Raw genomic sequence first — 27864 nt, 5'->3', positions numbered from 1 at the left:
CCCCATGAGGTAGGTCCCACTTCCTGACGACGAAACGTCGTAATTTTTTATTATTATTTTCTTTGAACCTATCTACGCGACTTTACCGAAAGACCCAAAGAATAATAGGTCCCATTATATTTTGTTTCTTTAAAAATAAAATATCCACGCGTGACATGGCATCTTCCCGAAGGGGAAGACCACAAAACCCCCACCACCCCCCTGCCGCGTGACGTCACTCCCCGCCCCGCCCCTCCCATTATAACTCCCACTACGGATAAGCGCGCGCACGCGGGCTGCCCCCCCCCTCTACCCACCGCTCCCTGCAACGAAACGGCCGCGCCTATCCGCACTAGGTAATCTGATCGCACGGGGGGGCCGGCGAAAACATGGCGTACCAAGGCGGCTCGGGCGGCGTTGGTGGCGGCGGCGGCGCTGGAGGAGGCGGAGGAGGAGGCGGGAAGTAAGAGACGGAGACACACAGAGAGAGAGAGACGGACACGAGAGCGAGTGAACTTGTGAATGGCCGAGGCTAGAAACGTCGTCGTCGTATAAACGCGCCTCGCTGCGTGGCATTTTCTTCCCGCCCCCCTCCCTCGCCGCCGGTGTCCGCGCGGATTTCCTCCGTTCACGTGAATTATTCATCGAGGGAGGATGATGATGATGTTTTAGATGTATATAAGATGCGGGTCTCGCGCTGTTGTCGCAATTGTGGGTCACGTTGGGCCGTGAGGATGAGGAGACCCCTCGCCAACTCAAGGCGACGTTCGCTTCCGCCGATTTGTTGTGCGGAGTGTCAGCGAACCATTTCCGCAGACTCACTCCTCTAGTCGATGAGGTGGTGGTCTCACTCTTCTAGTAGATGAGGTGGTGGTCTCACGTCTCTAGTAGATGAGGTGGTGGTCTCACGTCTCTAGTAGATGAGGTGGTGGTCTCACTCCTCTAGTAGATGAGGTGGTCTCACGCCTCTAGTAGATGAGGTGGTGGTCTCACTCTTCTAGTAGATGATGTGGTGGTCTCACTCTTCTAGTAGATGAGGTGGTGGTCTCACTCCTCTAGTAGATGAGGTGGTCTCACGCCTCTAGTAGATGAGGTGGTGGTCTCACTCTTCTAGTAGATGAGGTGGTGGTCTCACTCTTCTAGTAGATGAGGTGGTGGTCTCACTCCTCTAGTAGATGAGGTGGTGGTCTCACTCTTCTAGTAGATGAGGTGGTGGTCTCACTCCTCTAGTAGATGAGGTGGTGGTCTCACCCCTCTAGTAGATGAGGTGATGGTCTCACCCCTCTAGTAGATGAGGTGGTGGTCTCACTCCTCTAGTAGATGAGGTGATGGTCTCACCCCTCTAGTAGATGAGGTGGTGGTCTCACTCCTCTAGTAGATGAGGTGGTGGTCTCACTCTAGTAGATGAGGTGGTGGTCTCACTCCTCTAGTAGATGAGGTGGTGGTCTCACTCTAGTAGATGAGGTGGTGGTCTCACCCCTCTAGTAGATGAGGTGGTGGTCTCACTCCTCTAGTAGATGAGGTGGTGGTCTCACTCCTCTAGTAGATGAGGTGATGGTCTCACCCCTCTAGTAGATGAGGTGGTGGTCTCACTACTCTAGTAGATGAGGTGGTGGTCTCACTCTAGTAGATGAGGTGGTGGTCTCACTCCTCTAGTAGATGAGGTGATGGTCTCACCCCTCTAGTAGATGAGGTGATGGTCTCACCCCTCTAGTAGATGAGGTGGTGGTCTCACTCCTCTAGTAGATGAGGTGGTGGTCTCACTCTAGTAGATGAGGTGGTGGTCTCACTCCTCTAGTAGATGAGGTGATGGTCTCATTCCTCTAGTAGATGAGGTGGTGGTCTCACTCCTCTAGTAGATGAGGTGGTGGTCTCACTCCGCTAGTAGATGAGGTGGTGGTCTCACTCTTCTAGTAGATGAGGTGGTGGTCTCACTCCTCTAGTAGATGAGGTGGTGGTCTCACTCTAGTAGATGAGGTGGTGGTCTCACTCCTCTAGTAGATGAGGTGGTGGTCTCACTCCTCTAGTAGATGAGGTGGTGGTCTCACTCTCTAGTAGATGAGGTGGTGGTCTCACTCCTCTAGTAGATGAGGTGGTGGTCTCACGTCTCTAGTAGATGAGGTGGTGGTCTCACTCCTCTAGTAGATGAGGTGGTGGTCTCACTCCTCTAGTAGATGAGGTGATGGTCTCATTCCTCTAGTAGATGAGGTGGTGGTCTCACTCCTCTAGTAGATGAGGTGGTGGTCTCACTCCTCTAGTAGATGAGGTGGTGGTCTCACTCCTCTAGTAGATGAGGTGGTGGTCTCACTACCTCTAGTAGATGAGGTGGTGGTCTCACACCTCTAGTAGATGAGGTGGTGGTCTCACCCCTCTAGTAGATGAGGTGGTGGTCTCACTCCTCTAGTAGATGAGGTGGTGGTCTCACTCCTAGTAGATGAGGTGGTGGTCTCACTCCTCTAGTAGATGAGGTGGTGGTCTCACTCTAGTAGATGAGGTGGTGGTCTCACCCCTCTAGTAGATGAGGTGGTGGTCTCACACCTCTAGTAGATGAGGTGGTGGTCTCACTCCTCTAGTAGATGAGGTGGTGGTCTCACTCTCTAGTAGATGAGGTGGTGGTCTCACTCCTCTAGTAGATGAGGTGGTCTCACCCCTCTAGTAGATGAGGTGGTGGTCTCACACCTCTAGTAGATGAGGTGGTGGTCTCACGTCTCTAGTAGATGAGGTGGTGGTCTCACTCCTCTAGTAGATGAGGTGGTGGTCTCACTCTCTAGTAGATGAGGTGGTGGTCTCACTCCTCTAGTAGATGAGGTGGTGGTCTCACTCCTCTAATAGATTCGGTGGTCTCACCCCTCTCGTAGATGAGGTGGTGGTCTCACCCCTCTAGTAGATGAGGTGGTGGTCTCACCCCTCTAGTAGATGAGGTGGTGGTCTCTCTAGTAGATGAGGTGGTGGTCTCACTCCTCTAGTAGATGAGGTGGTGGTCTCACCTCTAGTAGATGAGGTGGTGGTCTCACTCTCTAGTAGATGAGGTGGTGGTCTCACACCTCTAGTAGATGAGGTGGTGGTCTCACCTCTAGTAGATGAGGTGGTGGTCTCACACCTCTAGTAGATGAGGTGGTCTCACTCCTCTAGTAGATGAGGTGGTGTTCTCACTCCTCTAGTAGATGAGGTGGTCTCACTCCTCTAGTAGATGAGGTGATGGTCTCACTCCTCTAGTAGATGAGGTGGTCTCACCCCTCTAGTAGATGAGGTGGTGGTCTCACTCCTCTAGTAGATGAGGTGGTGGTCTCACCCTCTAGTAGATGAGGTGATGGTCTCACCCCTCTAGTAGATGAGGTGGTGGTCTCACTCCTCTAGTAGATGAGGTGGTGGTCTCACACCTCTAGTAGATGAGGTGGTGGTCTCACACCTAGTAGATGAGGTGGTCTCATGCCATCACCAGGCAGCAGACTCACCCCTCTAGTAGATGCTGGTGGTGGTCTCACCCCTCTAGTAGATGAGGTGGTGGTCTCACTCCTCTAATAGATGAGGTGGTGGTCTCACACCTCTAGTAGATGAGGTGGTGGTCTCACTCTCTAGTAGATGAGGTGGTGGTCTCACCTCTAGTAGATGAGCTGGTGGTCTCACACCTCTAGTAGATGAGGTGGTCTCACTCTCTAGTAGATGAGGTGGTGGTCTCACACCTAGTAGATGAGGTGGTGGTCTCACGTCTAGTAGATGAGGTGGTGGTCTCACTCCTCTAGTAGATAAGGTGGTGGTCTCACTCCTCTAGTAGATGAGGTGGTGGTCTCACGCCTCTAGTAGATGAGGTGGTGGTCTCACTACTCTAGTAGATGAGGTGGTGGTCTCACTCCTCTAGTAGATGAGGTGGTGGTCTCACCTCTAGTAGATGATGGTGGTGGTCTCACTCCTCTAGTAGATGAGGTGGTGGTCTCACTCCTCCACCAGCCAGCAGACTCACGCCTCTGGTGTGATGAGGTGGTCTCACGCCTGATGCCAGAGGCAGTCTCATGCCACCCCTAGACAATCTGACGCTTGATGCTTCAGTCGATGTCACCCCGTAACGAGGCCATTGTAAGTGTGGTAATAAGAGTTAATGCTGTATTTATTATTGCTGGCAGTTCTGAAAATGAGGCAACCTCAGTCAACTATGGCTTTTTCTTGGAATATGTTAATGATTTAACATTTGAAACAGAATGCTCGGTCACGACCGCAGCTTGACCTCAAACAGGAGACCGTCTGAGTGCATCCACAACATGATATTTTATAAATAACAAATAAGCAGACTCTCTGTCCCTGATATAGCCATCGCCACGTAAACACGGATTTGGACGCACGGCCTTGTGGGAGTGCATAATTTCAACATAATTGAGTCAAGAAAGGCAAACTCTGAACAGATTTTGCTATTCAGTGTCCCATCAGCAGAGTTAGGCTTGCTTGAATGTGTACTGGTGAACTGCCGATGTTACAGGCAAGGACCGTCTGTTTTTGATACGCGTCCTAATTTGACTTAAAATTATATAATATTTCACAATCACGAGCGTCATTGTGGAGAAAGGTTAACAAATTATAGCTGCAGGCCTAATTGGGTGAAATTCTTATCCAAGTAAGAAGCCACTTCCTAATTTTACTTGTGATTGGCCACATCTTTAAAAGTGTCTGACATGTACCGTACTTCCAAAATCATGGAACTGTGAAATCATGGAACTCAATGTCATGTCGCCACTCGGGCATTGCCAAACTTAGAGTGAGACGTCTATATTGCACATGTTTTGCGTCTTGACAATGGTGGCGAGAGAGTTGTTACATTTCCAATTACTGGTCATTAAAATAAAAACTCAGTACAATTAACGTGAAGTAAGCTTGAATTAATTTAAATGAAAATCATATTAATGGTTTTTGGAATGACATTTAAAGAACATTGTAAAATAGATGTCTTTCGACATTCGCAGATGGGAATGTAGTAGTGCATTTATTTCAGTTTTTACAGCTGCCTATCCCATTGCTGGCCATTTCGTATTCAACTTAATGGGGATTTTGTTTTGTGCATTTTCATTAAATTCCGTTTAACACTAGGCTTTTACTGAATCCCTACCACCTAATCAGCTCGACTTGAGATTTAATCGTTTGTGTTCCTACAATACTTGGAGTCAAATACAATTGCAATTGGGTACTTCGTAATGAATTAAAATTACACTGTAAAATTGTAAATGTAAATTCAGCTAATATTCTAATTATAATTGAGCCATGCTCTGATTCCTACCCCTCCAACCCTAACCTCCCCATACTTGGAAATCCTGCACCTTGTGTGGGTACGTGTCAACTTGGCTATGGTTTATCCAGGAAATTGTTACATTTCACTCACAAGGTCACTCTCTTTGACTGAGTGAAAAGTTATTGAGATTGATGAGTAACATGTAGCATGTTATAAAATACGTTTGCAACTAACATTGGGAGTACAGTACTCTCGAATTATAATAAATGTACATCGACTGCTGTGTTCAGTACATGCTGCATGCGTGTGATAGATTGCTAATGAAAATGTAATGTTTTATTTTAGCTTCATGTTTCCTGTTGGAGGAATGGGATCAACACAAGGTATGTTGTTTGATACTTTAATTGACATGTACCACCTTGAACAATATACATATGTAACATAAAGTGTGAAATTTGCTATTTAAGCACAATTGGTAATACATGCAGAAAAGCTAAAAAATAGGCAATAACTTTAAAACCTAACTTTGACACCTATAAAAATGTCATCTCACTCTTTTTGTTACTGCTGCGTTGTTCCAATTTAACCCCCTCTCACACAAACACCCTGCTCATCCAAGGCCCAGGTGTAGGGCCTGGCTTGCAGCCATCACAAGGAGGAGGCTATATGATGCCTCCAGGTGTGCAGATGCAGGCAGGCATGATGGGAGGAATGGGAATGGCCTACGGGGGACAAATGGCCTCGCATATGTCCCCGCAAGGAGCTGTATGCATGCAGGTACCAACGTCTGCACTGTCAGATTAAAGACAGGTCGAAAATCGTGCTAGCATTCATGTTACGTTGTAATTGAACTGTTACATAAGCATGAATATCAAATCCATTGCAATACATTTTGATTGCGTGTTTATTTAAAATACAGTTAAATTATAATCGTCAGATTGCACTGTGAGTAACAGATTGGTTTGTGAAATGCTTTGTACGTTTTGTCTATTCACAGGAGCAATTGTTATTTACGATGGTAAAAATGGGATGTGCTGTATTATGTCTTCCGGCCATCTATCTGCCTGTCATTTCATCTTTACTTTTTCATGCTTCTGATGGTTGAAATCGCTTGTTAAAATTCTCCAAAACTTGGTGGTTGTAAACGAATTCATTACTTAGCTACTTTTTTACACTAACAAAAATAATTTGTTGTGCTAAGCATATGACTTTTAATTGTAACCTTTTCGTCTTCAAGATATATTTGAAAAGCGCAATAGCATGTACATAAATTAAACAATACAGTAACGTACTGACTGGAAGAAACTGTTATTTTATTAACTAGTGTCTGTGATGTGTCATGTCCTTGTGTGCTCTATGGAATCAGGGTGGGATTCCCATGGGCATGGTCCAGTCTGGAGGCATGCAGTTCCTTGCCCAGCAGCAGCAACCCTTTTATCAAATCCGGTCATCTCAGCCCACTTATGCCGTGAGCCAACAGTAAGTGCTGTACGGACACTTAGCCATAAGTTCTAGATTTGAAGCTTTCGTGACTGCAAGGATTCATACTCTTAGTTTTTTCGGTAAAGTCACGTAGGTAAAAAAATGAAATTAAAATTAATAAAAAATAAAATAATAAAAATCACGACGTTTCGGAGGCAACACAAGTCTCCGTCATCAGGTGGGACCGTCACAGCCAGATTTGCTGTATCAAGTGAGGCAGGGATTCCAAGATGCAAGTTCTTAAATACAAGTTTATCAGAATGTGGTAGCCACATTCTGATAAGCTCCCCCCCCCCCTCCCCCTTAACTTGTATTTAAGAACTTGCATCTTGAAATCTCTGCCTCACTTGATACAGCAAATCTGGCTGTGACGGTCCCACCTGATGATGGAGACTTGTGTTGCCTCCGAAACGTGGTGATTTTTATTATTTTATTTTTATTAATTTTCATTTCATTGTTTTACCTACGTGACTTTACCGAAAAAACTAAGAGTACTTAGCCATAAGCTTTATTTTCTCCAAATACATTCCAATACCATGCTTGAGAAAATAAGTAACTTGTCTTTAAAGTTCTTGTAATTCCATTTTGTCAAGGCAAGCCCCATCGCACGTGATGAAATCTCTTTGCATGATTTTTTTGTTCGCATTTTTGAAATCGGCGTCCTTTTGAAAATACAACTGGCTTGCCAAAATATCACTGCTTGGCACAAAAATATCACTTCTTGAAAAATAAATTCTGATTGATGTGATGCCATTAATTTCTTGTGATTGTTTACAATTTCACGTTTCTTTCACTGGGTGAAAGGAAGCTGGCAGAGGAGCAGCAACGGATGATGAAAGAACAAAGAAAGAGGGAAGAACAGGATAGGAAGAGAAGACAGTTTGAAGAGCAGAAACACAAATTGCGGCTGATGAGCAGCTCCAAGCTCAAGGTATTCAGAGATTTGAGCTTCATGTATCACACATGGCTGGGCCATTTTATGTATCACTAGCGGTTAGTACCCGGCGTAGTTACACACGCAAATCCATTGATACACACACAGAGTTACACGCACAAATGGACTCACACATACATACATAGACTGAACAACAACAACCGCCATTCGCCACTAAGTGGCGGTGACGTCACAACAACGCTTGTGCCAGGCTATGTGCACCTTGAGGCCACGTGAAGTGTCGAATGCCCGCTGGCAAGAGGTCACGGGGCAGACCCAGATGGCACAGGTCGACTGACTGAGACGACTGGCTGATGCACCACCTGTGTCCCCTACTGTGGCAACTTTCTGTGCTTTAGCCACCCGGCGCTCCGCTCGTTGTTGTGAGCGTCGCTCCTCCGCCCTCCGTTGGTGCGATACATGATGGTATAGATAATTATGTCAGTGGAGAATGTTTAATCTTGGAATTTTGTGTCAATTGGTGTCTATTTCAGTTCAGAGTTGTGTTCCATCTTTTATTTTTTTTGTTGCTTTATTTTATGTCATGCTAATTTGTAGGTCAGAGGCCTAAAATAGGTATTCGAATACTAGCATGCCAAAGGTAATCGAAGTGGCTGTTGTTGGTATACGATAATACAATTGATCATAATGTTCTCGTGAGTTTCACGAAAATATTGGACAATTGTTTTTATCCTGTTTGGAATCTGCCTCATGACCGAAACATTACCGATGCTTTGCCGGAATAATTTGAGTAAGTTTTCCATGCAGAAGGAATAGATTCTAGATTTGAAGTTTTCGTGACTGCAAGGATTGTTTTTTTCGGTAAAGTCACGTAGGTAAAAAAAACAAAATGAAATCACAAATTAAATCAATAAAAAAATTTAAAAAATTTATTTAGTTCTCATTATTTTATTTATTTTATCTGTGGTTGTATTTAGTTGTTTTCATGTTTATTATTTTTTACCTACGTGACTTTCCCGAGTAAGGAATAGATTCATTTGTCCACACATGGATACACTACTATTGAAGTACTTGTATATCTGTTGGCTCTCTAAGAGCACCCTTGCTGAATAATTCCACCTTTGTGAAACGTGTTTTTATTATTTTTTATGCAATGATAGGCAGTTGACAAGCGTGATGATGCCTTGGAGGCCATAATGGGCAACATTGCCGGCTTCACGCGGCAGGCAAAAATCCAGCACCCTTCTACACCTCACAAGACCGGTGTGAACGCATTACCCCTCTCCCTTATTGATGTTTGACTTTTGTACATGTGCACCGCCATAAACTGTGACCTTTTTAAAGGTAATTTGATCACTGCAAAAAGCTTAATGTCACTCCAAAAAATAATTACAAACCATGTAACGTTAAGAGTTTCGAAGTCATCTGATAATAGTTTGTTAGATATTTGAGAACCTTTACAGTATTATATATGAACAGGATTCTTTGTAAAAATATATAGTTGAGCTATATTGCAGTGATTTTATATTTTTATTTGGGTCACAAGGTCAGTATTCCAGTCTGTTTGCTGTGGCTCAATGCGCACAAGTTATATTCTGTCATTTATAAATACATACCTAGTTCACCACAATTGCCAGTGAAATAATACGTAAATGAAAGTGTAGAAATTGCTTACGAAGTTTGGCCAACCTTCAAGACATCTTAGTATTTTGTATAAGCAGAATTATACCACGTGTGCGTATTCTGTTGATATGTTGTTGTTACAGTGAAATCTGTTGGCACCTTTATATACCCATATTTCAACTATTTTTATTTTTCTATATATTATGAAAATGTCTTGTTAATATGCGTATAAAATATGTAGATACATGTTCAACTTGTGATGATTTCCAGCTGTTATTGCACGCAGGTTTCACTGTCATTTGTTTTTTTTTGTTGCAGTGTGGTTTTCCTTGTTTGTCATTTTGGTATTGTGTTTGCCTCCAGATGTTCCCAAGCAGCCTCAACCCTCACACCCTCCAGCCTCCAGCCCTGGTCGCCCATCCCAGATTCTTATCCCCTCCCAGAACCCTGCCCCGTCCTCAGCATTTGGTGGTGGCACTTCTATGCATGGTTCCTTCCCTTCTCACTTTTCCACCTCATTACCGCCTCCTAAGGCAGTTTCTCTGGCACCAGCTGCTACAGGGGATTTCGCAGATTTCTTACCGGGCCCTATCGCTTCCATCCCGACCATGTCTGCCGAGACTTCCATCCATTATCCCAGCCACGATGTCCCTGCGGTCTCTGACGCTTCTTTGCCACCTCCCTCCTCAACCCAATCCTATAGTCTCAGTGCTTCTTCACATTCCTTTAACGATTCCAATCGCCCAATATCAGCACCACCTTCTATACACCCCACTGCCCAAGGTAAATCTTGAGCAGCTTAGATTTCATATTTTTGCATGCCAAATTAACGTACAGGCATACACATCACCCGGCATGTGTTTCAGTATGAAAATGGAGCATGTTTTAAACATTGTCTTTTGCTGGAATGGTGACGCTACAGAATCGACATATTCCGTTTTTATTTTGTCATCGCATTTGTTAAGTGCTGTGAAGGTTATTCATAAGTGTGAGTATCTGTCTTCTGTTTTAGCAGTGCCAACATCAGTAGCTCCAAGCTTTTCAACGCAGGACACCCTACAACCTTTGCTACCTGCCTGGCTGTTCAGTGACAGCCTAGTTCCCGGTATGTCTACATTTTGCAGTGCTTTTTTGTGCCCCGAATGTCGGTATGTAGCAGTCACAAATGTCAGATGTGTAAGTCGTCACTTATCGCTTGTTCGTACAACGTGTTTTCACTATTAGGGAACATTTTCGCACAACGCAAAACACGGCCGTTATAACACAGAACGCGCTCCATAATAACGTGGAACGTGTGCCCCTTTATAACGCGGAATGTGACCTGTTATAACGTGGTTTCTGAGCGGTCGACGATGAACTACTTAAGCTGTGCGGCTGAGTGGTATGATACAGTACGCGGAAATGGTAGAGTAACCGGCTTATTTTGTGTGCGTACATCATATCTCGCCAAAATGTATTGTTCTTCACCTGAGGACGGCTGCTTGCGCTGTGGCCGAAACGTCGTGAGAATTGTATTTTATTATGTTTTATTTTTATTATTTTATTATTTCCCTTCTATGTGACTTTACCGAAAGAATCAAGAAGATGTATCGTTCTGTTTATGGGTAAATTGTTTTTGGCCAGCGAGTTTTTTGCGGCACTTTTCAGGAGCGATGCATCTACCGCGTTAAGCGAGGACTTACTGTAGTGTGAACAACACTCTTTAATCTGTGAAATTTAACAATAAATATTGTACAGAACAACATGTCGGTAACTCCCTGGCTGCTTATATTAGCACACTGCCATTTTCTGCATCGTAATACTTGGCCAGTGTGAAAATACATCGGAACTTCGATATGCTTAAAACATTAAGTAGAATGTTTGTGCTGTATGCTCAAATATCCATTTTATTATGGCAACTAGCAATATGTTAGGTACACTATCGATATACGCTAGAATATATGACCAAATCATTGGGAATACAACTGATCTGGTTAGATCTAAGAAGCTCAGTAGAATTTAACCTGGATAGTGCTTGGATGGTTAGTCACCATAAACAACAAATCGTTCTAGGATGCAGGGCTACATTGTGGGCAGCAGAGTGCAGTGCAGACAATCCATCATATTCTATTTATGCTCCCCACCTTCAAACTACAATTACCTGCACAGTAAACTTTGGTCAAATAACACCCACGACCCACATGGCAGAGGCAGGCCCTCATCCATCAGTGGATTGACAAAAGAGCCATACATCTACTCTCTAATGTGCTGAATGCTATTCAAGGTTTAAAGATACTCATGAATATTCCCTACATGTTTACTTAGGGAATGTGCCTTTTTGTTACAGACGTGTACAGAAAAGTGCTGGAGAGCAGTATGTGTCCAGCGGGAATCGACACATCGAAGCTGTACCCAATCCTGTTGTCGTCTGGGCTTCCTCGTGAAACGCTGGGTCACATATGGGCCCTGGCCAACCGTACTTTGCCTGGGCAGCTTTCCAAAGAAGAGCTGTACATGGTGCTAGCCCTCGTCGCGATTTCTCAGGTACACAATTTCTTTTTTGGCAATTTATATTCCAGTTGTGCTGTTGGTGACATGAGACAAGTAACTTTCCAATCAGAACTCTGCCTTCAAGCTGGGTGCACCACCATGTGACGGAGAATGGGCCCAAACGATGACATCAAGTCACATCTTTTATATTAGATATATTTATTATTAGCTGAAAAGAGTGTCGCATATCAAACCGAATTAAATGACAAACCAAAATGTAAAATTATTTTTGTGCCATCATTGGTGACTTGGCTGAGACAGTCAACTTGATGTGCGGGAGAAATCGATTTAACCACTAGTAGTTGAAATCAGAGATTGAACCCTGTCCTCAGTGAAGCAAGCTCGGTAGGAGCTACCTGTCACTTCAGCATGCATGTTGTTTATGTACTTTTTGGTTCTTTCGGTAAAGGCACGTAGGTATAAAAATATAAAATAAAATATTTTAAACCTACGTGACTTTACAGAAAGAGCCAAAGAGTATGGATTTCTGCAGTCACGAAAGCTTCAAATCAAGATTGTTGTTTGTGTTACACAATGCAAATACTTAATGTTCTTGTTTTTGTTTTGTGCATTTGTTGGAAGAGAGGGGCATCTATGGTCAGTTTGGAGAGTCTGGGCCAATTCCCAACACCGCCTGTCCCAACGCTCAACATCCCAGCCTCCACAGGAATGCAGGCCACTCCCAGCCCAGCTCACGCGAGTGTCTCCTCTACACAAGGCTTGACTCCACAGCTGGTCCCCATCACTGGCCGGTCAATGAGTGGAGGGACCGCCTTGACCCTCTCGGCCACACACAGCCCCGCTCACATGTCCGTCGGTGCCAGCGGTCCCCTTCCCAACTCCTCAACAATGTCTTCTGCCCCTTCGGTCATTGGTTCCTTTGCTGGCATGCAGGTACGACTCGGTGAACATACGGTTGATTAGTCTCAGCTGTGCATCCTTGAGTTTCTATACCTTTAAACTGTTGAGCGCTCGCAGAGTATGATGCACTTGTGTTATTAAGTCACTTGCATGACAATTATTTAACTTTTTCGTTTAAATGTTTTCCTGCAACAAAAATGAGAATATAAGATTTCATACTTGAGGACGCTAATTTCATTACATATTTCCCAGCCGGGCGCATCTTACACAACAGCACTAACATAAATGTCGACTAATATCGCTGGTGCTGGCAACTGACCCAGCCTTGTCATCTTTTTGTTGCAAGAATGAATGAATGCTCGTATCCTTGCAGGTTACTTCCACTGAGATTGATGATTTCCAGGATTTCCAGTCCGCTTCAGCTTTATCCCCTGAAGGATTCGGAGACTTCCAGGCAGCTGGACCCCAGATACCAGCAGATACTCGGTAAGCTTCTCATAATATGATTACCATTTGGTAATTTGATTTGCAAATGATAAACACTCATCGTTTTAAACATCAATGATGATACAATGATTATTTACAGCCCTTTGTCAATCCACTGTTGGATGAAGGCCTTCCTCCTCACACAATGTTGGTCATGGCTGTTCTTGGACCATACTTTACCATGCTGGTCAGTGCAGGTTGGTGAAGGGGGGAGCCCAGATCCTGTTTAGATATCACTTGCCACTGATGTTAGCCGTGACTGGGAATAAAACTGTGGTCAGTAGGTTCACAAAAAACAGTGTGTCAACCACTGCGCCGTCGCTCTACCACCATTTTTGTTTAAATCTGGTTTATTTTATTTCAATCCATTTATATGAAAGACATGACGGTGGTGTACTCTGAATGACTGAGAGAATGTACTCCAAAGTTAAACAATGTTTAAACGCTGCTCAGCTTTGGATGAGGAGCAAGACGGTTGACTGTGTCCTTGCAGGGCATCCTGGGCCACCCCGATGGTACCCAGCTCAGTGCCTGCGTCAGCAGTCCCCGTGCTGTCAGGCTCTGACAAGTACGCCGTGTTCCGCGAGATAGAAGACAGCCCCAAAGAGGTGCCTGAACCCCCTCCAGGTACCGAGTCAAAGACACCGATCTTCTCATATTCCCTCCAGCCTGCCTATTTCTCCTTTGGGTAGAGCTGTGCTACGTTTCCATGACCTACTGGTAAATGGGTTCATTGGCCCAGGAATGGTCCAATTGTGTTCCAAGAGAAGAGAAAGCATGGTCGAACCATGGGCAGGGGGGAAGCAATAATATTGTTTTCTTCAATTTGAACAAGTGTTAACATATACTTGGGCAAGCTACATCATCTTAAGCTAATATCTGTAAATATTTTGTGTAAAAAATCAAACACATCCTTGACATTTGTGAAAGAGAGCTTCATATCTCATCGGATTCCTCCAGTATAAATTAATATTCTGTGCCTGATTCTAAGTGAGAGACACCAAATCATGGCTCGCATCTCGTATCTGTTGACCCCAGTACTGCACAGCGTTTTCCAAGAGCATTGTGGCTGAAAGCACGTGACATATTTGGTAAAGCCACTTAACTCAACCCAGTATGAGAGGACCATGTGGCCATGTTACTGCTCTCTTGGCTGGGTAAGGCTGCACTTGGAATCCGGGCTTGTACGTAGGTACGTTGAACTTATTTCGCACCGTACGTAGCCAACTGTGCGAATCTGAGGTACGGGGGAAGGACAACAAACTAAACACAAAAAGCAGTTTTGTGAGCTTGGCCCACTGGCTTATTTCGTGAACGGTGCCGGCCCAATATTAAGTGGTCATGGGAACGCAGCATCAGCGGTTGTGGTAACGCTGCTTTTGCGCTTAAAACGAACAGGTAATTGCTGTATTTTAAATTAAATTGCCGCAATGCAGCTGCGCCTGTAAATGCTAAGTGATTTGCCTGCAATTGTGCGTTGCAGACCCGTCAGATAAATACAGCGTTTTCCGCTCCCTGGAGGCTTCAGCAGCTGCAGCGAATGCAAGTGTGTACTGGTGAATCGCTCAAGAGTAGGGGTGTACAAATTTATGGAAGTGCTGTCCAGAACATTCAGTACAGTTTTAATGAGATGCAAACATTGAAAACATAGTTTGGAGAAAACAGAAATGTTTTTTTCTTGCAAGGCACGGGAATGAATAAATAGGATTACCAAGTGAACAAAGTTTACCGAAACAAAAAGTAAAGAGAAAAAAAACCAGCACACGCTATAATGAATAAAACAAACTTTGCCGAAAGTATTCGGTGAAGCATTCTCAGTGCTTTGATTTTTCTGGATACAGCCAAGTGTTTGTTCTCCCCTGCTTTTGAGTCGTCTATTTAAAGCTACGACACTTCTGCCTTTGCGTATAAAACCACTGATGTGTCACAACAAGTCTAAAAAAAAACAGTTTGCAGAAATTGAATAATGCCATTAAGCATCTAAAGAGTCCCTTTCGAAAAAAAAAACAACGCTTATTGTTTTGAGTTATTTCATAGGCCACTTCGTTTTTGTTACAAACAAAACAATGTTGCTAATGGATGTAGCATGCCTGATAAGTCTGAAGTGCTCAACGCAATCCTGCCCCACAGCTTATTTAAATAATATTTTGCTAGATTAAGGAATAAACACGCAGGCTGTCCTATACTTCACACGGACTAACATCGTCTTGTTTTGACAATTTCATTGGCTTAATATATCAATTTCAGACTTTTTGTTGTGAATGGCCAATGCATATCACTGCGAATTCGTGTCGGTTATATACTATAATATTTATGTTTAACCCTATAGGTCTGTTATCGTTTGTGTTTTTGTGCTTTGACTTACTGTTTACACTGTTGATTTAATATTAGTTGTCACTAACTTATTCTGTATCAAAATGCATTGTTGAAGTAAATAAACTGATGTTTATCCAATCAAAATCTTGCTGAATGAAATAACAGTCATGCTGATTTATTTTGTTTTATTGTATTTTCATTTCTTTCTGGCTTTGGTGGTTGGGATACTAACAGCATTACTAACGCATGCGGTGGACATATACACATGAGATGCATTCAAACGACCTTTTTTGTACTTCATTTTTTAATTATTTACTTTCTAAGTGCCATTTAAATACAACTACTGGTAATATTGCTTGTTCGTTTAGTTATCCTCTGTGCTTCTTTGCTTTTGAAGTCTTAATTTATTTACTAAAAGCGTTTCGAGCAATGGTTAATACACAAAACCTGTCCATAGTTTTTGAAACCCTGAACATGTACCTTCCAGTCACATTTAAACTGCTCATATACACTCTAATTGTGAGAATACAACAACCATTCTTACTAAACATCAAGGGGAGTTGAAAACTTCTGATGTGCTTCAGTGATGTGTTTCCATGAAATGTGCTGCAGAGACCAAATTTAGATGCCAGGTATTCCGTAATGCGTAAGCGCAAACCAAGTTTTTAAAAGAACTATATTACGAACATTATCTAGACGTGTAAACTCTGAAAGCGCCGACACACGACACAAGGTGCTCGCACGCATTTGGACAATTCAGCAGCAGAGGGCAGCTCAATGCAGGCTTGGGCAGTAACCCGCGAATGCGTCTACACTTCGATTGGATTAACAAACTCTCTGTTTCTGCCGACATAAATGCGAACATAAACTGGCACTGAATGCAGTTGTAGCGTCAGGTCAGTAACAACTTCTAAACTTTTGCATGCCTTTATCTGTTTTCCTTGCACGTGACTTTTGCCGTTCTGCATGGTTTACTCAATGCATTTTGATCATATGATCATTGCAGATACCTTTTAATTCAATATATAGTCCAATTCCTGTCTTGTTGATGGACGTTATCTGGAATGATTTATTTTTTGGTGAATAGTTGTTCCGTTTGTGGAATCGGCATGGCTTATTTCTGAAAAATGTGGCAAAATGTCTTTCAGCAAGCTGGCAATTGAGTCTATAATATTTAAACTTTAATTCATATTATAATTGTCCAGTTTCATCTAATGTTACAATGATATTACTTCATACGGTAATAGGTTCCTGCTTTTTCAACTATATACAGGTTAAAGAAAGCCTATTAAATATAAAGGCTCATTTTTATTAATAATGGTAAACATGATTATTGTCGTAACATTTTTCAGAATAAAAATTCTGAAAAAAAAAGTTATTTATCCTGAAAGGTCAATTTCATAATTGTATTTGCATATATTCAATACCTACAATTTGTACTTGCATATCACTAGCTGGCAGTAATACGTCGTCACCGCAGTGATATTTTGTCATTTTGCTGTGAAGGTGAAGACCCGGTTGTGACAGCAGTGCCCACTGCCAATTCAGAAGACTTTGCCGATTTCCATGGCGCTGTAGATGCCCCTCCTTCATCCATCAATCCTCCACCATCGAGGATAACGCCAGCCGCGGTCTCGGCTGCGAAGGGTGGCAGCCTGACCGCTGACTGCTTCCAAGAGTCACCGCCCACAAGACCAGTGTGGGATGCACCACAAATGTCAGGTTTTTCCACTTTTCCCCCTAAGTCAGGTGACACATTCTGCTAGTGGTGTTGGACATCGTTCGGACACTGCCACGCCCCCTCTTATATCCGAAGTGAAAGACGGTTCCACCAAGGCGTCGAGCGATGGTTTTGCCGACTTCACGTCTTTTTCTGCCTTTCGCGGAAATGAACAAATTCAGGAGGAAAGTCCGTTCGCAGCTTTTAAAGGTAATTATGTAGCTTTTGTCTATTGCACTATCCATTTTTTGCTTTGTATGGCTCATTGCACTATTCTTTTTTTCAGTGTTTTCTATGATGAGTATATGCTACAAGTCATGTTTGTTTTTATATTACAACAATTTAGATTTCCGGGAGGTGCTTCCCAGGCAGGGTGAAGCTGAAGACAAGTATAGCATTTTCAGGCAGCTCGCCCAGGACACACCTCAATCTGTGGAGGACCCAACTAAAGGGTCACTCGGCATTGCCATGGTGGGCAGTGAAGAATACGAATTTTCAGACATGCAGGCAAGTATTTTCAAGTGCGTCGGCCATCGCACAACTTTGTTTCGTAGTTTAAATTTGTTCTGTATTTAAAAGCGAAACTGTGTTACAATTACTCACTTGCTTAGGGTCCACTGCCTGATGCCACACAGTCCAGCAAGCCGTTCGGAACTCCGGTGGCATTGCGTTTCAACATGCGGGAGGACACCGGCTCCGTGAAGTCTCTGGAGCTGCCGTCGGTGGGACGTGACGACTCTGACGACGCTTTGTCCGTCTCGTCGGCGGCCGCGGTGGCACCTGCCACGTCCTCTGCCCCCGCGCTGGTTGGAGGCGGCAGCATGGCGCGTCTGTGCCTGCGGGAGGACAGCGGTTCGGTGAAGTCGCTGGAGCTGCCGCCATTGGCGGGTGTCCTGACCGGGCGCGACGACTCGGATGACGTGGCCTCCCTGTCGTCTTCCGAGCCCCGTGCGTCAGGCTCACTGGCTGACCTGCGCCACGTGACGTCGGACAGCTCGCTCGACCTGCCAGCCACGGTCAACCCCGGCCAGCAGCTGCAGAGTTCAACGGGTAACGGGGATCACTCTGTGCGCCAATTTATACTGTTGATATGACATCGGAAACTAAAATTTAACCACCGTTCTGTGGCTCATTACAGGTTGTGGCTCATTACAGCCTGCCGAGAGTACATGGACATTTGGTAACAGCTTTTATTTGACCATATTTTTCAGCTTGAATTTCAATTAACAGATTATAGTGTTGGCACATTTTTACTCTATTAGCTTTTAGTTTATTTGTGCAAGACTTAGGAGGTAAAACTATTTTAATTTGACCAGCCAGGTGACATTTTACGTGATTTATGTACATTTGAATGCACTTTGTGTACAGAATGTTGAAAAATAACTTGTGTTTTCACCATACACCATCAATATATAAACGTAATACAGTACAAATTACTTTCTCCCCAATTTTTTTCCAAATTGTGATGTCAGTGTAATGTCAAGAAGTGCAATGCATGTTAGAGAAGTGCCCACAGAACCAGATATTGGATGACTACCTCTGAAATCCCTTAAAGTTACCTGATCTACACAATAGAGGGCAGCACTTCTCCATTCACTCTTGTCATGTGAGAGTAATTTCCATCACAAGACAATCAAACTGATATTTGAATTCTCCAAACTTGGAATTTATCCAGATTAAGTTGCAGAACCAAATGAAATTTTATGTCTTTTTGTCTAATTGATGGCGAGGCAGAGACTATGAACTGACGACACTTCAGTCCAGTTTAATCATGGGCGGCTCCCTGGATTCAAACCCAGCATCTCAGCGGCGGCGGCTCGGCACTCTGACCTGACCCACCTGGTCAAATCTAATGTCTAGATTTGAAGCTTTCGTGACTGCAAGGATTCATACTCTTAGGTTTTTTCGGTAAAGTCACGTAGGTAAAAAATAAAATTAAGTAAAATAAAAATAAAAATCACGACGTTTCAGAGGCAACACAAGCTTCCGTCTTCAGGCTGGAACAGTCACAGCACGATTACTTGATACAGCAATCGTGCTGTAATTTTTTACCTACGTGACTTTACCGAAAAAAAACCTAAGAGTACAAATCTAATGTGTTATGCACTTATCAGTATACATATTGTGAGGATTCCTTTGCTAAATATACAATAACAGCAAAGATGTTGCTATTTGTAACCATTATACCGTATCTCTGTAGACTCCGGATCTAAATGATCTGACGTGTGAACATTGTGCACAGATCTGGAGGAGATGCGGTTTGATCCGTTTGGGAGCTTTGGCGGTGAATCGTCTGGGACCAGCAGCCTGACTGGCTATGACTGGTCTGAGCACCAGGATGTGACCACACACAGCCGGCACAAGACGCACGCACAAAAAATTGAGGTAGGGTTGGTGGGTGCTCGCGTACAAAACACTGATCGTCAAGAAACATTTTTATCGATTACTGAAGCGTGTTTTTGTTTTTTAAACGTCAGCAGCAAATGCAATATCACGTGTTGTTTACTCATCACAAATTCCCCAACTTAAAAAAGGCAATCTGTTCTTTGCTATTTCTGGCCTTGCAGCTATCTTTAACCATCCTCCAAATGCCACTCACAGCCCAGTGCCCATTAATAACGATTGATTTCCAACATTTTAACAGCCAAACTATGTGGTTGTAGAATATCATGTCTCTACTCAGGATTTACATCCAGCTGCTGTCACAAGACCTTACACAGACTTTACATTCATTATTATCTGCCCATTTAATTTCATAAAAGGATGGTGCCAATTTTCCATTTGCCAGGGTCAACAGCAATCCACGGATAGTGACTTAAAACAAACCTAAAAGCCTGCTATTTCATAATTTCAACACAAAGGCTCAGAATCTTGGCAGTCTTCTTGGTTCTTTCGGTAAAGTCATGTAGAATAGAAATAATAAAATAATAAAATAACATAAAAACGTAATAATATAATATAATAATATAATATTCTACGTGACTTTACCGAAAGGACCAAGAAGATGAATCCCTGCAGTCACGAAAGCTTTAAATAGAAATCTTGGCAGTGTTTTATTTTGTCTATAGCTATTGGTGACATGTTCGCATGCATGTTGAACATCTTTCGCACCATACGTAGCCAAACACGCTAATCGTGCTGTTCCTTTTCAGCGACCCGAGGGGCGGAAGGCTCAGCCTCAGTTTTTTATGGGGGCAGAGAAGCCCACGCGCACTGGCGTGGCGCTGCATACCGCCAGCAGCAATGAGAGCCTCCCATCAGCGTGTGGCGCTGGAGAGACGGTGACCGTCACGGAACCAGTCGGTGCTGAGGATGAGTTTGGAGACTTTGCGAGCACGGTGTGTTTATACAACGCTCCAAAGCTGTCACTTGCACCGAATAGGCTCACTTATCCCAGGCCCAGTGCTCTATCTGGAGGTGATCAGCTACATCGGATCATTCTTTCCTGCATCAGTTTTTATTCTTTTTAAGAACAATATACCTCACATTGATCAGCAAAGTAAAAAAAATACATGACTGATATGCTGTGGGGAGACCTTCAACCATTGGTGGGTTGAGATGGCTGGAATTTATTTTATTTATATATACTTGTTTACACGTGTAAAATATGCTGAAGATGTCCTTACCATTTTGTAGACTCACTAGTATCATGTATTTAGGCCTTCTACCTCTGCTCCCTTATAATCAGCCATACCTTCCAATGTTATAAAATTGTTCTGCCTCAAATAGAAATATTTCCTGAAAGCCATTTTTCTTATCGCTTAGCTTTCGATAACTTTATTAATCATCATTGTTGCCTACTACCATAGTATTCAATTGTACATTTTGTTGCATATCGCTGATGCTTTTAAGGCTCTTAACTGAACATGTTTGTTGCTGATAATGATGAAGCAGGAAGGCAAGAAGGCAGGTGCCCCTACTACTCAGCTGGAGGATGGCGTGAAGGAGGAAGGCCGCCGCGCCAGCAGATTTGACTTCCTGGCTGTTGCCGGTCAGTCCCGCGTGCGGTCAAGCGAGGAGATGATCCGTAGCGAGCTGGAGACCTTCGACCTGGCTGTGCAAGGTAGGCAGTGAAGTTCCCCTACAGCTCAAATGCCTCGCTCTGACTTGCCAGGGTGGCCTCGATGCCCTGTTTTTGTTGTTGTATTTCAGAGATGAACAAGTGATTAATTGTTATAAACATGTGACTGGTAAAGCCCAAACCATATAACACATCACCGATGAGTGCGCCTTCCATGCACATCCTGGCGGTATCGCTGCCATCCATACAGCATCCACTGCCGCCTTGGATTGGTTGAAGGACCTTAACATTCAACTATGACATCTGTACAAACTGTTGCTTACATGCCAAATGAAAGAAGAAGCCTGTTATAAAGAATATATGCAAATGTTAGTTTTAAATACATATCATAGGAATGGTACCATATGTAGACTCATCACTAAAATCGGTTTATTATATAAATGCCACTTTCAAGAGTTTCTGCTGCTGACAATATAATTTAAAAGCTGATGTCTAAGTTTGCCCAACAAGTTATTTCTACCCAGCTATTAAACAAAAGTAATTGTGAAAGTTCCTCATGGCTCTCTGTCTGCCAGATATCTTTTTGTTTTAAGCTTCAGCGACTTGCTGTTCAGCAGCAGCGGCGGCAGCGTTCAAGGCACCGTTTACGTTTTAGTACCCTCACGTTCTAAATTTTTGTGTCATTTGGCAAAATACTACGACAGCTGGTGCCACACACAAGCGCAGCCTGAGTCTGGATGAGAAGGAAGGGCATATCCCAGCTGCCCCTGAGCCACAGCCGATGCCACGCGAACGCTCCAACACCCTCAGTGAAAAACCAGCGTTTCCCATCATCCGCGACAAATACAAGGACCTCACAGGGGAGGTGGAGGTAAAAGTGACCTCTGTCCCTGCACCGCCGACGGATTTGTTCAATGTTTCATATTCTTAGGTTTGAATATGAATCATTGCAGTCACGAAAGCTTCAAATCTAGAATTGTTCAATGTTCACCAGGAACGTCACTGTTTTTGAAAAGCTGACGTGGTTTGTTTTTGCCGTTGCACCTCTTCGCAGGAGAGTGAACGTTACGCATACGAGTGGCGACGGTGCCTTAAGAGTGCGAAAGAGGTAGGGCTGCTTTGTATTTATCATCATCGGCCACGGTTATCACGATGCTGAATGTGAAGGCTTCACCAAGCTGGAATCTGCTGACATTGCTGCTTAAAACCTAAATGCTTTAGTATGATTATGGTCACTGAAGAAATTGTGATTTTCAAGCACAGTAATTTTTTATATGAAACTAAAATATTAACGAAGAATATTATTGTTCACATTGTCTCGGTCAGATCTTCCTCACTTCAAAAACTCAAAAGAAAATGTCGTTTAATGCGGGCACTTTGAGAAGTCTATTTAAATACGATGTGTTGGCACAAAATGTTCCCAAGTACTGTTTTAAGTTGCAGCTGTTGCATCTCACCCAGCTGCCTTGCTGTGTATTTGGCAGGTGATTAAGAAGGCCAACACTGTGCTGAATGGCATCAGCAGTTCTGCAGTGTGCACTGAAGTCATCCAGTCTGAGCAAGGCATGGAGTATCTGACAGGTCGGCTTCGAGCACCTACAACCGTAGCAGTGGTGCACAATTAACAAACATCCAAACACATTAATTCTAGATTTGAAGCTTTCGTGACTGCAAGGATTCATACTCTTAGTTCTTTCGGTAAAGTCACGTAGGTAAAAAATGAAATTAAAATTAATAAAAAAATAAAAACAATAAGGTCGTACCACTTGGGACTTCTCTCCACTTGATACAGATTTTTTGCTGTGACAGTTTCACCTGAAGACGGAAGCTTGTGTTGCCTCCGAAACGTCGTGATTTTATTGTTTTTATTTTTTATAAATTTTAATTTCAGTTTCTTACCTACGTGACTTTAACGAAAGAACTAAGAGTATCCAAACACATTCATCAATAACGGTGGCCTTAAAAGGAAAACAAAATGGTGACGTTTCAGGCAATGGTTTGAAGGGTCATTGTCCAAAATAAAGCCAATTATATTTGTTCCTGACTAATGTAGTGTTATTGACAACCGAGTTTTTTGTTATAGCAAGCACTCAGTGCACTCAGTGCTTGCTATAACAAAAAACTCGGTTGTCAATAACACTGCATTCATTGTTTTGCATCCAGCCAGAAAAGTGCGTATTGTAGCATCTGAGCGCTCGCGCACAACTATGATATTGGAAGGATTTATGAACAAAATACGATCTGTCAGTTTGCTTTTAAATGTAATGATTATTAACATTTCTAAATAGAGAGTAAAAACAAGTCAATTCGAATTTTATGCAGTTCAGATTGTGAGAAGTTGGGATGTTTGGAACATACAGCATTTCTCTCAACGCATTTATGCACATTTACGCACTTTTAATTAAAGAAGTAAAACTAAAACATACAAATATACTTACATTATGAATATTTTTAAAATGTCTTTTCTCTTCCTCGGAGACATTTTTAATGCTCATTTTTAATCCTTCCTGTTCTGAATCTTATACATTTGGTGTGCAATCTCAAACCATCAGCACCAACCATCCCCATCCTCCCTCGCCATTGCACCACCCCACTCTGGGATGCTGTACCACAACCGCTAGTGCATTTTTACACTTCCCCCTTTCTGGCCATCTGCCATTTCAACCACAGTACGTAGGACACAACAATTTCCTCCCGTGCATTTCTCAATGATTCGGATGATTTTTGTATCGTCTACTTTTTTTTCCAAATATAAAACAGCTGTGGTGAGAGGGCCAGCAGAGTTGAATGTGTTTTTGCCGCGCACGTCGCTCTGCCAGGCGTTGTGGAAGTTTACCGCGTCGCCAAGCGGGTCGAGCTTGGCATCAAGGCGGCGGCGGTGTGCAGCGGGGAGCTGCAGGGCCTTCTCAAGGAGATCGAGCTGGTGTGGCACAACCTCATGGCTTTTCTGTCCTTGAGTACCGCCACGGTGAGTCTCCTGGTAAGCCACACAAACCCGCCCCTCATCTGCATGCGGGTATCACGCGCACACTCCTGTCCCGACGCATGCCCTGTGGACGCGGTTATGCGTGCAAACAGCAGCCGGCAATTGCCTGCTCGGGTGACGGTGACGTAACCACAGGACGTTGTCGCAGGCTAGATGCAAGTTGAGGCCACGTGACGTGTCGAATGCTTGCTGGCAACAGGTCATGGGTTGACCAATGTGTTATTGGTTAACTGACTTTTGACACGTACACGCACACAAATGGGCAAGGATGAGCGTTACGCATTAGCTATGTTGGCCAGTAGCATCGGTGTGTGTGTGCTCGATCAAAATCGCTTAATCTTTAAACATTTCGTAATGTCACTCATTGGGGGCAGAATACTTTTAACGAGCATATTACTCAGTAATGAAAACTCATATCCAACAATGAGTTTGATTTTGTGAAGTATATCAATTGCAAACCACGCAACAGTATTATATTGTAGTATATGCTTTGTTTTTCCACTGCACACATGGGATTTGATCGTCAATAAAAAGAAGGTAAGGAATAATTATCTACCCATTTTGGTCGCTCTCTAGTTTTTGCTCCTCACTCAAAGCTCACTTATTTTCCCGATCTCACCCCACGGCCCCTTAATTTCCTCTTCACCACCACCGTTACTGTTCCCTCTTCATATTACCATCATATGGCTATTACTCATTCCCCATTCATTCAATCCATTGATCATATATACTGTAATCAATTTCGTTTTCACCGAATTCACACATCACAGATTCGCCCTGTTGCTTCCTCTCATCTATTTTCTCCACGTCATCTCCACCATGACATTCATACGTGTACCGTTCTTAATTCTCCGGAATAAAATGTTTGCGAGCCTATTGAGATGCGGTACGCAACGCACATTTGTTTGTCCAAATGAAATCACTGCCCTGGACTTTGTGTGTGTGTGTGTGTGTCCCCGAAATCGGTGCGTGTCTCATTCTCACTCTCTCAACAGCCAGACGAAAGCGCGTTGGACTTCTCATCCTGCGTTCTGAGGGCGGGGACGAGGAATGCTAAGCAACTGGCATGTGGCGTGTGCCTGCTCAATGTAGAGGCTCGCAGCAAGGTCAGTCAGCCTTGTTTTCAATCACTTGTCTTAGGACATTATATCTTGCAGTCAATATTCCCCACTGCTTTTAAATGCAGCATGACATCGCTCCTGTCAACTTGACCCCACGTACTTGTCAAGTTTCTGCACATAGCGTGGGCCTGTTTTTATTTTCTTGCATTTTCCTTACGAGTGAGAATTTATGGCCGATGAGATGGTTGCATTTATTATATTCCTATCAACGTTTCTGCTGATGAGCCTTCACATTTGTTAGAAAAACGTATGAATTGAGAGTTATTCACGTCCTCATATATGTCTGTATACAATATTGCTATTAATTAAATTTAAAAAAAGTGGTGTTGGTGATAATGCCGGGTGCAGATGACGCTCTATCTTGATTTTTGTATTTAACAAACAGGCATTTGATGCCGAGTTGGACAGCTACAAGCTGGTGTATGGGGGCCACCAGTACCACGCCAGTTGCGCCAACTTCTGGATCAACTGCGTGGAGCCCAAACCACCCGGACTGAGCCTTCCCGAGTTGCTGTGACAGCAGCGGCGGCGGCGGCCGCCTTCGGTCAAAACGGCAGCTGTGCAGGCGCTGCTGGTGCCCTGCAAGGTCTTGTTACGAAGGTCACTTGTACGTCCGTGCGATTGGTGCAATAGCAATAATTGGGAATAGAGCACATAACTGTGTATACGCGCACACACACAGATACTAATCGGTATGAAATGCTGTTTTCACGCATTTTAAACGGCGTAATACAAAACGTAAAAATGTATGATATATAGCAGTGTGCAAGCACACGATAAGTAATCTGCTGTGTTTGCACCCAGTGACGAGTACACAGAAACAAACACAGATGTTCATAAGTCTCGTGTTCCCCACTGAAATGCAGGAATTGTTTTTGATCTTTTGCATTTTATTCCCGTCGCTGGCAATCTCTGCTTAAATTGCGATGTATTTGTGTTTGTTTTTTTTGGTCATGGCAAAATTGTTGGTTTTGCTTATTATGGTTATCCCAATCATGAGGTTGTGCTTTTCTCCAGCCATGTGTGCACTATTGAAGGTACAATGTAAAATATGCCTTCTCTCTGACTGAACGGAGTGTTACGCGTCATTGTTCTTAATATTTGCCATCAAAGATATTTTTAGACATTTCACAAGAGCATTGTATTGTGTGCTACATCAATGATACTGTCCACATTTTTTAAGGATCAAACAGCCTTTACAGACAATCGTTGGCTTTAAGTAGCTACGCTGGATGAATGTTTTGAGAGAAGAAACATTCAGAAAAGCCAAATTAACGATATAAAAAAATGAATTGCACCCATCTTGGTTCACTGTGCGTATTTGTATATCTGTAAAATTATAATATACTTGCATTATTTTTCTGAGAATTTAGTCCAGTAGTGTGTATTCTGACGTGTCTGATGTATTGTGTTTCTCGATATTTTAAGCTTTATATTTTGGCCTCATTAAATATAGACCAAATTTTATCGACACCGCGCACCACACTGCATTATCAGTTGCATCTTTATAAGAGCGACCATATTTATGTAAATATTGGTATGTTATAAATAGTTCTGCATTAACATCAGCACATTGCGGCAGTAAGGTTGGTTGATATGTTTATTTGTAAGGTGTGTGCTTACTTGAACGTGTATGTATAGTCCTTGACTGCCGTATATTACGGTTTTCATTTTATGACATTCCGTGAATCGTACTGTGATGCGTTTTCATCTCTCTAAAAGAATTTGTTTTGGTCCACAGCTGTGAATGTGTTACCTCTGCTTTAGGAATCTTCAAATAAATGGGTGTTTGATGGTATGATTTGTAATCGTATTTTCTTTCCTGCATAAATGCCATGTGCGTTCTTGTACCTCGGTGTAGGCTGCTTTCAAATACTTTTAACATTGACATGTTTCCTGCAGACATGGCTGTACTTCTCTCGAGTACGTGTATTTGTTACTGTAAATTCAACCACGTGCGCATGTGGAGTGTGCACTTAATCAAATGCACATCAACACCATGCAAGAACCTTGCTTCCATTCCTGTGTGTTCACGTGTGCTTGAACGTTGAACATTTTAAACACTGGTGTTACCGTGTCCTGTATTGCGATCATTTAAAATAGTTTTTCAACTCGTCTCACGTGTGTGCAAATCGGGTTATACAATGGCATGCATGTGTCCATCTCTGGCACTTTGGCTTAAACGGTGGGGTTTGCATGTTCTCCCTGTGATCGCGTTGATTTTTCTCCGGGACCTCTGTTTTTTACCACATTTAGAAACATGCTTTTAGAGTATTTGGCTGCTATAAATTTCCACAACCCACTTGAGCTATAATTTGTGGCCAGGTCACTTCTGAAAATGAAGCTATATAGTTCAATGGGCCTTACCTTGTAAAATAAAAAACATGTTGAATTGTTTAGTTTAAAGTGCTTAAACCACACTTTACCCCACCAAATGCGACCGTCAAATTGACTAAACTGGTGCACCCATTTTTTACTGCTGCGTGGACAGAGGCGAGGGGGGTTAACAAACTTGCCCATTGTTTCAGCCGTCAACCTGGTATATCGAATCAAAGACTAGCGACCTCTGGAGTGCAAGTCCAGTTGCACTCACCATGACACCATCTGCACAGGAATGAACACGCTCGCAA

General features: G+C 43.2%; 1 protein-coding gene across 1 annotated transcript; it reads left to right on the top strand.

The window, feature by feature from the left end:
• Window positions 1-363: 363 nt before the first annotated feature.
• Window positions 364-27032, top strand: SYNRG (synergin gamma). Its single transcript, XM_061561325.1, is given in 27 exon segments — window positions 364-442; window positions 5540-5577; window positions 5814-5971; window positions 6561-6673; window positions 7481-7607; window positions 8732-8834; window positions 9558-9977; window positions 10207-10299; window positions 11521-11717; window positions 12306-12617; window positions 12958-13070; window positions 13564-13697; window positions 14554-14616; window positions 16271-16282; window positions 16893-17128; window positions 17130-17316; window positions 17453-17613; window positions 17718-18156; window positions 19349-19491; window positions 20259-20444; window positions 20998-21169; window positions 21832-21998; window positions 22182-22235; window positions 22612-22708; window positions 23947-24095; window positions 25109-25219; window positions 25620-27032. Coding segments are annotated over 27 exon segments (4191 nt in total). The 5' UTR covers window positions 364-368; the 3' UTR covers window positions 25752-27032.
• Window positions 27033-27864: the final 832 nt, after the last annotated feature.

This window comes from Lethenteron reissneri, chromosome 27, assembly GCF_015708825.2.
Source record: "Lethenteron reissneri isolate LAM-NWPU_2019-01 chromosome 27, ASM1570882v1, whole genome shotgun sequence".
Lineage (NCBI taxonomy): Eukaryota > Metazoa > Chordata > Hyperoartia > Petromyzontiformes > Petromyzontidae > Lethenteron > Lethenteron reissneri.
Note: the sequence above shows the minus strand (reverse complement) of the source record. Positions and strands in the feature narration are given on the sequence as shown.